The sequence below is a fragment of the Nomascus leucogenys genome, chromosome X, assembly GCF_006542625.1.
Source record: "Nomascus leucogenys isolate Asia chromosome X, Asia_NLE_v1, whole genome shotgun sequence".
NCBI lineage: Eukaryota > Metazoa > Chordata > Mammalia > Primates > Hylobatidae > Nomascus > Nomascus leucogenys.
This window is the reverse complement of record NC_044406.1, coordinates 44919984-44933082: the sequence shown is the minus strand read 5'-3', so window position 1 is coordinate 44933082 and position 13099 is coordinate 44919984. Positions and strand designations below refer to the sequence as shown.

The 13099-nt window shown below is 43.8% G+C and overlaps 1 protein-coding gene across 6 annotated transcripts in view; it reads right to left on the bottom strand.

Moving 5' to 3' along the window:
* ZNF674 (zinc finger protein 674) overlaps positions 1 to 13099 on the bottom strand; it is a 46296-nt gene that overhangs the window by 22050 nt on the left and 11147 nt on the right. For 2 of the 6 annotated variants that reach the window (XM_012498840.2, XM_012498841.2), the window contains exons 4-5: positions 7647 to 7773; positions 7226 to 7321 (exon numbers count right to left, since the gene is read on the bottom strand). In XM_012498840.2, coding sequence (XP_012354294.2) covers positions 7226 to 7321; positions 7647 to 7773 — 223 coding nt within the window. Of the gene's footprint in view, positions 1 to 7210; positions 7322 to 7646; positions 8238 to 13099 lie in introns of those variants that run through there. The other 4 variants (XM_030807323.1, XM_030807324.1, XM_003271040.3 and 1 more) reach the window with 3 other exon arrangements.

Here is a 13099-nt window from a genome sequence, read left to right as displayed (position 1 = left end):
GGGCGACAGAGCAAGACTCTGTCTCAAAAAAAAATAAATAAAAGAATAGAATAGAAAAGAAAAGAGTGCTATGAATAAGTAGGAGGAAGGCACATACCATAAGAAATAAATGAGTTGAAGACTTAACGCAGGCGCCATGTAAGATTTACACAAGTCACTCAAGTTCTCTATAAAATATGAAATGAGGATCAATTACATTACTAATCAAGGAAATGAAAGTTTCAATCACAATAAGATACTAATACACACCTACCAGAATGGGAACAAATAAAAGTCTGACAAGCAGAAGTGGCATGGAGGGAGCATCTACAAATGTTTTACAAACCAACAACATTTGGCCTTATCTATAAATTATTCACACCTCCAGAACCCAGACACCACAACCTAGGTATATACATAGGAAAGCTCTCACAGCAAATGTTCCTAGCAAACATGTAAAATAATGGCAGTATTATCATTGGCTATACTAGCCTTAAACCGGAAACAACCCAAACACCATCAAGACAGTAAATACTGGCTGAGTGCAGTGGCTGATACCTGTAATCCCACACTTTAGGAGGCCAAGACAGGAGGCTCGCTTGAGGCCAAGAGTTCAAAACCAGCCTGGGTGACATAATGAGACCCCATCTCTACATGAAAAACAAGAATAGCTGAGCACAGTGGCACATGCCTATAGTACTGCCTACTCAAGAGGCTGAGGCAGGAGGATTGCTTAAGCCCAGGAGTTCAAGCCTGCAATGAGCTATGATCACACCACTGCACTCCAGCCTAGGTAGCAGAGTGAGACCCTGTCTCTAAAAAATAAATAAATAATTTAAAAGAGAGAAGAGTAGGTACTTTTAATTGTGTGATACCCCAACTAGAACACTATCCTGCAATGAAAATAAACATCATGGCTGAATCTCACAACTATAGTAGTGAATAAAAGAAATAAGTCACAAAATAATTCATACGGATGATTCTGTTTTTATAAAGCTCAAAAAAGAAAAGTTCAAACTAAACAATATATTGCCTGTGTATACAAATATAGATAGCAGAAGCTCTAACAAAAATCTTAAAAATAATTACCCCCGAATTTGGGATACAGGTTACATCCAAGAGAGAGGTAGGAGAATGCAATCTGGAAGGGGTAGAGTCGTAGTTCTCAACCTGAGTGGTGATTATCCGGGTGTTAGCTACGTATTTCTTCTGAAAAGTACGCACGTGTTCTAAATGCTCTTCTGTATGCAAGATATAGTAATCAATAAGGATTTCTTTCTATCTCAAAGAAATAGAAAATGAAAAACACAAAAATAAACACAATCAAAAGCTGGTTCTGTGAAAAGATCAATACAATGGATAAATCTTAAGTCAGACTGATCAAGAAAAAACATACATTATCAATATCAGGAGAACAACATTACAGATCCTACAAATATTAAAAAATAATAAGGAAATCTTATGAAAAAACTTTATTTTATTTCTTTAGTTTTTTGAGACGAAGTCTCACTCTGTTGCCCAAGCTAGAGTGCAGTGGCATGATCTTGGCTCACTGCAACCTCCGCCTCCCGGTTTCAAGTGATTCTCCTGCCTCAGCCTCCCGAGTAGCTGGGACTACAGGCACGTGTCACCATGCCCAGCTAAATGTTGTATTTTTAGTAGAGACAGGGTTTCACTATGTTGGCCAGGCTGGTCTTGAACTCCTGACCTCGAGATCTGCCCACCTAGGCCTCCCAAAGTGCTGGGATTACAGGCGTGAGCCACCCCACTTGGCCAAAAAAATACTTTATGTGGCACTATTCACAATAGCAAAGACTTGGAACCAACCCAAATGTCCAACAACGATAGACTGGATTAAGAAAATGTGGCACATATACACCATGGAATACTATGCAGCCATAAAAAATGATGAGTTCATGTCCTTTGTAGGGACATGGATGAAACTGGAAACCATCATTCTCAGCAAACTATCGCAAGGACAAAAACCCAAATCCCGCGTGTTCTCACTCATAGGTGGGAATTGAACAATGAGAACACATGGACACACGAAGGGGAACATCACACTCCGAGGACTGCTGTGGGGTGGGGGAGGGGGGAGGGATAGCATTAGGAGATATACCTAATGTTAAATGATGAGTTAATGGGTGCAGCACACCAACATGGCACATGTATACATATGGAACAAACCTGCACATTGTGCACATGTACCCTAAAACTGAAAGTATAATAATAAAATTTAAAAAAAGAGAGAGAAAAAAAAAAACTTGATAGTTTAGATGAGACAAATTCCCTCAAGGCCACAAACCACCAAAGCTTGCTCAAGAAGAAAAGAGTTATCTGAATATACCTATAATTATAAAAAAACAAATTTGTAGCCAGGTGCGGTGGCTCACACCTATAATCCCAGCACTTTGAGAAGCCAAGGCTGGTAGATCACCTGACATCAGGAGTCTGAGACCACCCTGGCCAACATGGTGAAACCCTGTCTCTACTAAAAACACAACAATTAGCTGGGCATGGTGGCGTTTGCCTGTGTTCCCAGTTACTCAGGAGGCTGAAGCAAGAGAATTGCTTGAACCAAGAGGTGGAGATTGTGGTGAGCCGAGATCACGCCATTGCATTCCAGCCTGGGCGACAAGAGCAAAACTCCACCTAAAAAAAAAAAAAAAAAAAGAATTTGTAGTTCAAAACTTACCCTCCAAGAAAACTCTAGGCCCAGATGTCTTCACTGATGAAGTCTACAAAACATTTAAGAAATAATGCTAGTCCTGCCGGGCACGGTGGCTCACGCTTGTAATCCCAGCACTTTGGGAGGCCAAGGCGGGCGGATCACGAGGTCAGGAGATCGAGACCACGGTGAAACCCCGTCTCTACTAAAAATACAAAACATTAGCCGGGCGTGGTGGCGGGTGCCTGTAGTCCCAGCTACTTGGAGAGGCTGAGGCAGGAGAATGGCGTGAACCTGGGAGGAGGAGCTTGCAGTGAGCCGAGATTGCACCACTGCACTCCAGCCTGGGCGACAGAGCGAGACTGCGTCTCGGAAAAAAAAAAAAAAAAAAAAAAAAGAAATAATGCTAGTCCTATATAAATTTCAGAAAACAGAAGGAAACACTTCCCAACTCATTTTATGAGGCCAGCATAACCCTGACGTCAAAACCAGACACAAACAGTGTAAGTGAAGAAAACTACAAACGATTATGACGAATAAACATAGATGCAAAATAACAAAATATGAGCAAAAATAAATAGGAACATATCAAAGGAATGATAGGTCATTATCAAGTAGGGTTTACACAGGTAATGAAAGGCTGGTTCAGTATCTGCAAATTGGCTAGGGTGGTGGCTCACACCTGTAACCCCAGCACTTTGTGAGGCCGAAGCAGGTGGATCACCTGAGGTCAGGGGAGTTCGAGACCAGCCTGACCAACATGGAGAAACCCCGTCTCTATATATATACACACGAAAAAATTAGCCAGGCATGGTGGCAGGTGCCTGTAATCTCAGCTACTTGGGATGCTGAGGTGGGAGAAACACTTGAACTTGGGAGGTGGAGGTTGCAGTGAGCTGAGATCGTGCCACTGCACTCCAGCCTGGGCAACAGAGATTCCATCTCAAAAAAAAAAAAAAGAAAAATCTGCAAATTGACTAGGCATGGTAGCTCACACCTGTAATCCCAGCACTTTGGGAGGCTAAGATGGAGGATCACTTGAGGCCAGGAGTTCAAGACCAGTCTGGGCAACACAACAAGACCTCATCTTTACAAAAAATTTAAAAAATAGCTGGGCATGGTGGTACATGCCTGTAGTCCCAGCTACTCTGGAGGCTAAGGCAGGAGGATCACTTGAGCATAGGCGTTCAAGGCCGCAATGAGCTATGACCACACCACTGCACTCCAGCCTTGGGAACAGAACGAGACTCCATCTCTAAATATAATAATAATTAATTAATTTAAAAATAAAGGAGAAGAAGCATGATCATATTCATTGAGGCAGAAAAAGCATTTGCAACATTCAGCATCAATTCATGATAAAAACTCAAAAAACTAAGATTAAAAGGAATAATCTTCAACCATTGTCAGGCCACCAACGGAAAACTGTACAAAGAAAAAATTTTACTTAATGATGAGAAAGTGAGTACTTTTGCCCTAAAATCAGGAATAAAGCAAAGAAGTCATTCTCACTATGCCTATTCAACACAATACTAAAGATCCTAGCCAGTAAAAAATGGCAAAAAGAGGCTGGGCATGGTGGCTCACGCCTGTAATCCCAGCACTTTGGGAGGCCGAGGCAGGCAGATCACCTGAGGCTGGGAGTTCGAGACCAGCCTGATGAACATGGAGAAACCCCATCTCTACTAAAAATACAAAAAAAAAAAAAATTAGCTGGGCACGGTGGTGCATGCCTATAATCCCAGCTACTTGGGAGGCTGAGGCAGAAGAATCACCTGAACCCAGGAGGCGGAGGTTGTGGTGAGCCAAGATTGCACCATTGCACTCCAGCCTGGGCAACAAGAGCGAAACTCTTTCTCAAAAAAAAAAAAGAGGGCAAGAAGAGAAGTAAAAGACATCCAGATTGGAAAGGAAGAAATAAAACTGTCTTTATTTACAACTACATGATTGTTTACATAGGAAATGCCAAGCTATCTACAAAAAAGTTACAAGTTTTAATATGTACCCTTAGAAAGGTCCCAGGATACAAGATCAATATACAAAAATTAATGGCATTTCTATAAGATAGTACTGGCCAATGGGAAATTGAAATTAAATAAAATACCATTTATAATATCTTATAAGAACAAAAAAAGCTGTTATGAATTAAACAAAATGTGAAAGACTTATGCATTCAAAACTACAAAACATTGAGATAAAATTTAAGAAGATCTAAATAGAGATACATGCTATTCATTAATTGGAAGACTCAATATTGTCAGTATATCAATGATCCACTGATTCAGTGTAATCCCATACAAAAATCCCTGCGGGCTTTTGTGTACAAATTCACAAGCTGATTCTAAGATTTATATAAAAATACCAAGGACCTAGAATAGGCAAAACATTAGGAAAGGAAGAACAAAGTTGGAAAATTCATACTTCCTGATTTGAACACTTAACATTAGGCTACAGTAATTAAACAGTATATTAATGATGTATAGACAGACACATCTCTGTTCAACTGTTTGGTTTTTTTTGAGACAGGGTCTTGCTGTACCCCAGGCTGGAGTGGCAGTGGCGTGATCACGGCTCACTTCAGCCTCGTCTTCTCATGCTCAAGCAATCCTCCCACCTCCACCTCCCAAGTAGTGGGGACTACAAGTGCATGCCGTCATGCTTGGCAAATTTTTTAAATATTTTGTAGACGGGGGCTCACTATGTTGCCTAGGCTAGTCTCAAGCTCCTAGACTCAACTGATCCTCCCACCTCAGCCTCCCAAAGTGCTTGGATTACAAGTCTGAGTCACTGTGCCCGGCCATTCAAAGGTTATCAGCAACGATGGCAAAGTAAGTCAACAACAACAACAACAACAACAAAAAACAGAGTATTTTCAAAAATGCTGCTGGAAAAATTGGATACACATATGCAAAAAACCCCCTGACCCTCACCTCATGTCAGATTTACAAACTTAACTCATTCTTTGTCATAGGTCTAAATTTAAGAGCTAAAATTATAAATCTTCTGAAAGAAGACATAGGAGAAAATCTCCATTGCTCTGAGTCAGAGATTTGTTAAGATAGGATACAAAAAACATGAACCATAAAATAACTTGATAAACTCAGCCTTATCAAAATTAAAAACGTCTACTCTACAAAGCACAGTTAAGAAAAAAAGAAGCCATAATCTGGGAGTACGTACTTAAAAGACTTGCATCAAGAATATATAAAGAACCTGCTGGGCGCAGTGGTTCACACCTGTAATCCCAGCACTCCAGGAGGCCAAGGCGGGTGGATCACCTGAGGTCAGTTCCAGACCAGCCTGGCCAACATGGCGAAACCTCGTCTCTACTAAAAATACAAAAATTAGCTGGGCATGGTGGCAGGTGCCTGTAATCCCAGCTACTTGGGAGGCTGAGGCAGGAGACTCGCTTGAACCCAGGAGGCGAGGCTGCAGTGAGCTGAGATTGCACCACTGCACTCCAGCCTGGGCAACAGAGCGAGACTCCATCTCAAAAAAAAAAAAAAAAAGACATATAAAGAACCTTACAATTTAATAGCAAAGAAAAATGGCAAAATATTACAACAAATACTTCCACAAAGAAGATATAAAGATGGCAAATAAGGGCTCAACAATATTCATCATTAGAAAAATGCAAAATTAAATCACAATGAGATCCCCCTACACACCTACTAGAAAAAAGGACTAACACTAACAATACCAAGTGCTGGCAAGGATGTGAAACACGTGGAACTCACATACATTGCTAGTGGAAAAAAAAAGTGGTATAGCCACGTTGGAAAACAGTTTAGCAGTGTTTTATGAAGTATTCCTCCCTGGGAATAATGTTCTCTCAAGTTTATTTTTGAATAAATAAAGAGATAATATAAAAAACAAGAGTTGAGTGGGAGGAAGGTACTGAAAAGAGGAGGAATCTGAAAACAGGTGGTATCAAGTCATATTTGTAAGAGTCTGGGAAGGAATACGAAGAGAAAATAGAAGACAGTGTGAGGTTTACAGTGTTTACCACAAAATAAGAGTAGGCAAGAACGTGGTGGGTACCAGGCTGGGTAGAGTAAAGGTCACTAGCAAAGCTTTGTTGCCTATACCAACTCCAAAAAATAATGTATGATAATTTCCTTGAGTCTAAAAAAAAAAGACTCCAACTTTCAGCCTGAAAGGGCCCACAGTATGCCCAGTAAAGAGGAAATGCTGACATTTGCATCTACTCTGGTAAGAATACATAAGCACAAGAAGGGAGAAAAAGTTCTAAAAGCTTCCAGAAAGGACAGGGTGAGAGGAATGAGAAGGGGTTTGGCACTTCTCACTAACAAGCCAGGAGGCTGGAAGGTAGAAATGGGATCTCAGAACAAGAGTGGCCACAATCTATGGGAATGCCAAGCAAAGAACACAGAGACTGTAACCGGCGGCCAGGCAGATGCCTCATTTGGACATGACAACAGTTCCGCTCATCAGAGCCTAGGCATGTCCACAAGTCCGGGGCTCTGAGAAGGGCTCCTGAGCGCATCCCAGAGGCCAAGCTCTCACCAACCAACCTGGTCCCTTTTCCCTGGCCTGACTCACCTGGCCTGTCCTCACCTGCACAGGTCCGTACCGGGGTCCCTCCATCTGCCATCCAGGACTCTTCTCCTGGTCCCAACCTGAAGATCACATCTGGCTTCACAACTAGATACCCTGTTCGGGGGAAATGACATAGGACTTCGTTATTAATGCTGAGGAATTCCAGAACCTAGGCCCACCCCTGCAGGCTGAAGGTGATGGCCCATGCACACAGCTATCTGCCCCTCAGTACAGAACATATACATAGCAAGCAAGGGCACCAATATGCTCTCCAGTGTCCAAAGGGGACTACGAATACTACACAGTGGGCAGTAACCCAAACTCACTGAGGGTGGTAACCCACACTCATTCTTCCTGGGCCCCAGAGCTTGGAGCAGCTGAGAAAGAAACACAGTACTGGGGGCATTATTCTGCATCACCCTGTGGCGCGGTCCCTCACCCACGGACACCAGGTGGCTGTAGTTCTCAAGCATGACATCCCTGTAGAGGTTCTTCTGGGCAGAGTCCAGTTGCTGCCACTCCTCCAGGGTGAAGTCCACAAACACGTCCTTGAAGGTCAATGATTCCTGTAAGGGCACATTCCTCTTTAGCACCCCAGGACCAGCCTGGGGCACTGGGACATGGCATCTCACGCACACGGAGGGCTTACTCTGTGCCCTTTGAAGTCCTTTACATGTACTAAAGATTTCAATCTTTGCCGCCACACTAGAAGGAACTTGACAGATGAAGAGCATGAGGCACACAGAGCCTAAGTAACCAGCCCAGGTCACACAGCCAGGAATGAGGGATTCAAATCCACGCAGTCTGGCTCCCGCATCCACGCTGGCCTTTCTTTATATAATTGTTCTTATGCCAGTCACTAGTCAGTTTGGCATAGTATATTACATAGAGTATTTATATGACTAAAATCATTTTGAACTTTATAGGAGAAAGAGATAGAGTATGAGAAATATCTTACCCTGGAAATTCATTCATTCAACACATGTTTACTGAATAGAGGCCAGGCTGGTAAGTCCCGTGACATAAAGATTGATACAAAATGACACCTTGGCCGGGCGTGATGGCTCACGCCTGTAATCCCAGCACTTTGGGAGGCCTAGGCGGGCGGATCACAAGGTCAGGAGTTCAAGACCAGCCTGGCCAATATGGTAAAACCCTATCTCTACTAAAAATACAAAAAATAGCTGGGCATGGTGGTGGGAACCTGTAATCCCAGCTACTCGGGAGGCTGACGTAGGAGAATCGTTTGAACCCAGGAGGCGGAGGATGCAGTGAGCCAAGATCACGCCATTGCACTCCAGCCTGGGCAACAGGGCGAGACTCCATCTCAAAAAAAAAACAAAAAAGACACTTCTTAAACTCAAGGAGCTTCAGTTTAGCAGAGGGAGAAAAGCGACACTTAGACACTCATAGAAGAAACAGAGGCAGCGAGGAAGCCTGCCTCACAGGGACAGTGACAGATGAAGGACGGGGTCCAGGTGGTCCACAAAGGAAGAAGTCAATTCTGCTTAGGACTGACAGAGCAGGCTTTGCAGGGGATACAGAGCTACAACAAACAGTTCTAAACATAGCCAATCAATCATGACAAACCGTTCTAACCTTCACTCATCAATTATGAAACAAAGAACAGGAAGCCAGAGGTCTGTGGCCTGGGCAGCTGACTGAAGCAAAAGGGGAAAGGTCTATGCTTGGCCTTGTCACCACCAAACAAGAACTTACTTCTACAAGTGCCCCCAATTCCTCGAAAAGACTAATAACCAGCCTGTTTCTGCTCCAGATCCCATCCTGTCATGCCCACACTTGGTGGCCTTCAATTCAAGCCACTCGCTGCACCCATAAGGCCCAAATCGGCCAGAGTGGCACCAGTTTACCCAGCTGTGCAGAAGGAGAGGGGACAGGAAAGCCCGCATGCCAGAGGGCGGGGACAGGCAGGTTTCTCCAGCAGGAGGGCTTCTCAAAGCAATCCAGGAGCTGTTAGCCCAATCTGCCCCTCCCTCGTGATAGCTCTGGTGCCGGGGAACAAAACCACACTGCTGAATGCTAGGATGATGTTGCTTGGAAGCCCTAACCTGTTCCATAGACCAGTATCTCTTGTAATGGTCCCAGTGGCATGGCTTCCAGGGTCCCAACAAAAGATATGCCCAGTTACATATCACTGAGTGGCAATGTGCTCAGAAAACCCCAATCCATGGCTTCCTACCAGCCAGTCATAGTTTATGTCAGGCCTCTGAGCCCAAGCCAAGCCATCGCATCCCCTGTGATTTGCACATATACACCCAGATGGCCTGAAGTAACTGAAGAATCAAAAGAAGTGAATATGCCCTGCCCCACCTTAACTGATGGTATTCCACCACAAAAGAAGTGAAAATGGCCGGTCCTTGCCTTAAGCGATGACATTACCTTGTGAAAGTCCTTTTCCTGGCTCATCCTGGCTCAAAAAGGCACCCCCACTGAGCACCTTGCCACTCCCACTCCTGCCTGCCAGAGAACAAACCCCCTTTGACTGTAATTTTCCTTTACCTGCCCAAATCTTGTAAAACGGCCCCACCCCATCTCCCTTCGCTGACTCTCTTTTGGGACTCAGCCCGCCTGCACCCAAGTGAAATAAACAGCCATGTTGCTCACACAAAGCCTGTTTGGTGGTCTCTTCACACTGACGCTCATGAAATTTGATTACAAAGTACTTTCTTAAGGGTGGGGGAGATTACAAAGTACATTGATCAGTTAGGGTGGGGCAGAAACAAATTACAATGGTGGAATGTCATCAGTTAAGGCAATTTTTACTTCTTTTGTGGATCTTCAGTTACTTCAGGCCATCTGGATGTATACGTGCAAGTCACAGGGGATGCGATGGCTTGGCTTGGGCTCAGAGGCCTGACAGTTTACTCAGTCCTCCAGTCCAGATGCAGTTTACCAATCCAGAGTCATTTTTATCTGGAGTAATGTCACCTGGTTTGATATTGTGAAATATATATTTGGTTTTTGTCCTGTCTCCTGGCAAAAAGCTCCTGCAACCCTTGGAATAGCCTCTGAAGTGAGCAAAGTGTCTTTTATATGCTAATGAGATGACTGTTAGCTGGCTGCCCCTAGGTAGCTTCGGGATGCGAGCTGGTCACCAGAAAACCAGACAGGATTAGAGGGTTGGGAATTTCATCTCCATCCTCAAAACTCCTGGGAGGAGAGAGAAGATGAAGGTTGAGTTGATCACCAAGGGCCAGTGATGATCATGCCTCTGTGATGAAGCCTCCATAAAAACCCCACTGTGGCTGGGTGTGGTGGCTGGCTCCTGTGATTCCAGCACTAAGGGTGGCTGAGGAGGGAGGATCACCTGAGGCCAGGAGGTTGGGCCTGCAGTGAGCCAAGATTGCACCACTGTTCTCCAGCCAGTGGGACAGAGCAAGACCTTGTTTCTCAAAAACAACAATAACAACAACAACCAAAGGGCTGGGTGGGTTCAGACAGCTTCCACACAGCTGAACACTTGGTGGTTCCCAGATGGTAATGAGTCCAGAGAGGGCATGAAAGGTCTGTGGACCTTCCCACAACCCTTGCCCTATGCATCTCTTCCATCTGGGTGTTCATCTGTATCCTCTGTAATATCCTTTATAACAAATAGGGGAAATTCAGTTTCCATTAGTTCTGTGACTCACTCTAGCAAATTAATCAAACACCAGCAGGGAGTCAAGGGAACCCCTGATTTGTGTCCCGTCAATCAGATGTATAGATGATACCCTACTCAAGACTGGCATCTCAGGTGGGGGTAGTCTTGTGGGGCTAAGCCTCAACCTGTGGGAGCTGATGCTAACTCCAGGTAGATGGTGTCAGAATGGAATTGACTTAGAGGAGACCCAGCTGGTGTCCACTGGAGAACGACTTGGTATGTGGGGAAACAGCCTGGGGCCTGGGATCACATCTCGTGTCAGGAGTGTTGTGTCAAGTGAGAGTAGACAGTAGGAAAAACTTGGGTTTCCTTCCTTATCTCTCAGACCCAGTAAAACCGCCATCATTCCATTGTCATGTTTCTAGTCACACAGAGCTAAATATGACAATGATGATGAAAGTTAATAACCACCAACAGATCCTCTGAGTAGAGTGTCAGAGGTTACTTCATAGAAATGATACTGCCTGTGCACATGTACCCTAGAACTTAAAGTATAATAAAATAAAATAAAATAAATAAATAAAAAAAACATGTATGTGGCCAGGCACGGTGGCTCACGCCTGTGATCCCAGCACTTTGGGAAGCCGAGGCTGGTGAATCACGAGGTCAGGAGTTCCAGACCAGCCTGGCCAACATGATGAAACCCCATCTTTATTAAAAATACAAAAATTAGCCAGGCGTGGTGGCGGGCGCCTGTAATCCCAGCTACTCAGGAGGCTGAGGCAGGGGAATCCCTTGAAACCAGAAGATGGAGGTTGCAGTGATGAGCCGAGATTGCACCACTGCACTCCAGCATGGGCAACAAGAGCAAAACTCCATCTCAAAAAAACAAAACAAAGTATGTATGTGACTCTCTTAACAACTAAACCTCCTCTATTAGGAATCTTACTACTGTGTTACTTCATCTCAAATCTTTTAATAGTCTCCTGGTGACTTTGAGAAGTTATCGTGCAGAAAACCTCTGCATTTTCACTCCACTTTGAAACTGGTCATGTCTTGGGAACTGACTCATTCTACTAATCATACAGCAAAGAGAAAAAACATAGTTCTTAGTTTAAAACATGAGCAATTAATTGTGTCACACATCTTTCTGTTTTGGTAAATTCATCATTAGAGAGAGAGAAAAAACATCAATGGAGTTTAAACCCTTTGTCTCATTAAGTCACAAAAAAATTATTGGACTAAATAAACCATACAGTGTCAAGTTCAAAAAAAAAATGATACTGCCTTTGCAAAAATTATAAGAGTGAGAAAATTGTGACATTGAAAGAGATCTGATCTAACCAACCCCTATCTTGCCTTTAACCTCTAAATTGCCCTTAATCACTCCTCAGCCTGGCCCAAGCAAACTTTGAGAGACATTTGTTTTATAGTTTAAAAGATAATAGACCACAGGCGTCCAATCTTTTGGCTTTCCTGGGCCATACGGGAAGAACTGTCTTGGGCCACATATAAAATACACCAACACTAAAGATAGCCGGTGAGCTAAAAAATAAAAATCACAAAAAAGGTCACAGTAAGTCTCCTAATGTTTTAGGAAAGTTTACAAATTTGTATTGCGCCGCATTCAAAGCCATCCTGGGCCACATGTGGCTCATGGACCATGGGTTGGACAAGCTTATAATAGCCTTCTGCAAAACTCAACCACCTTTGGAAAGCTGAGAGGCCACGAGGTTAGGAGGATATGAGGAGGCTAAAATCTGCTAACATGTAGACATAAAAGATTTCCAGCTATTATTGTGGAGGTCACAAGATTTGGAACTCCTCGATTACTCCCGCAGGTAATATCACCATTATAGAACCTAAGATTGGCCCTTTGAAGCATTTTTTCAAGTTTTTGCATTTCTGATGACCAGTGGCTCCACCAGGACTGGCCAACCTCCACCAACCGGTCCTATGGCCCCACCCAGAAGCTGAATCCATGGCCTACCAAACTATCCTTGAAAAACCCTACCCTCCAAATTTTCGGAGAGATTGATTTGAGTAAAAACTCCATCTCCCATGTGGCATGGCCAGACTTATGTCAATTAAACTCTTTATTGCAATGCCGTGATCTCAGTGAATTGGTTTTGACTGTGCAGTGGGTGGGAATAACCCATTGGCTGGTTACAGCAAAAATATCTTAAGTCAGCCAGGCATGGTGGCTCACACCTGAAATCCCAGCACTTTGGGAGTCTGAGGCGAGTGGATCACTTGAGGTCAGGAGTTCGAGACGAGCCTGGCCAACATAG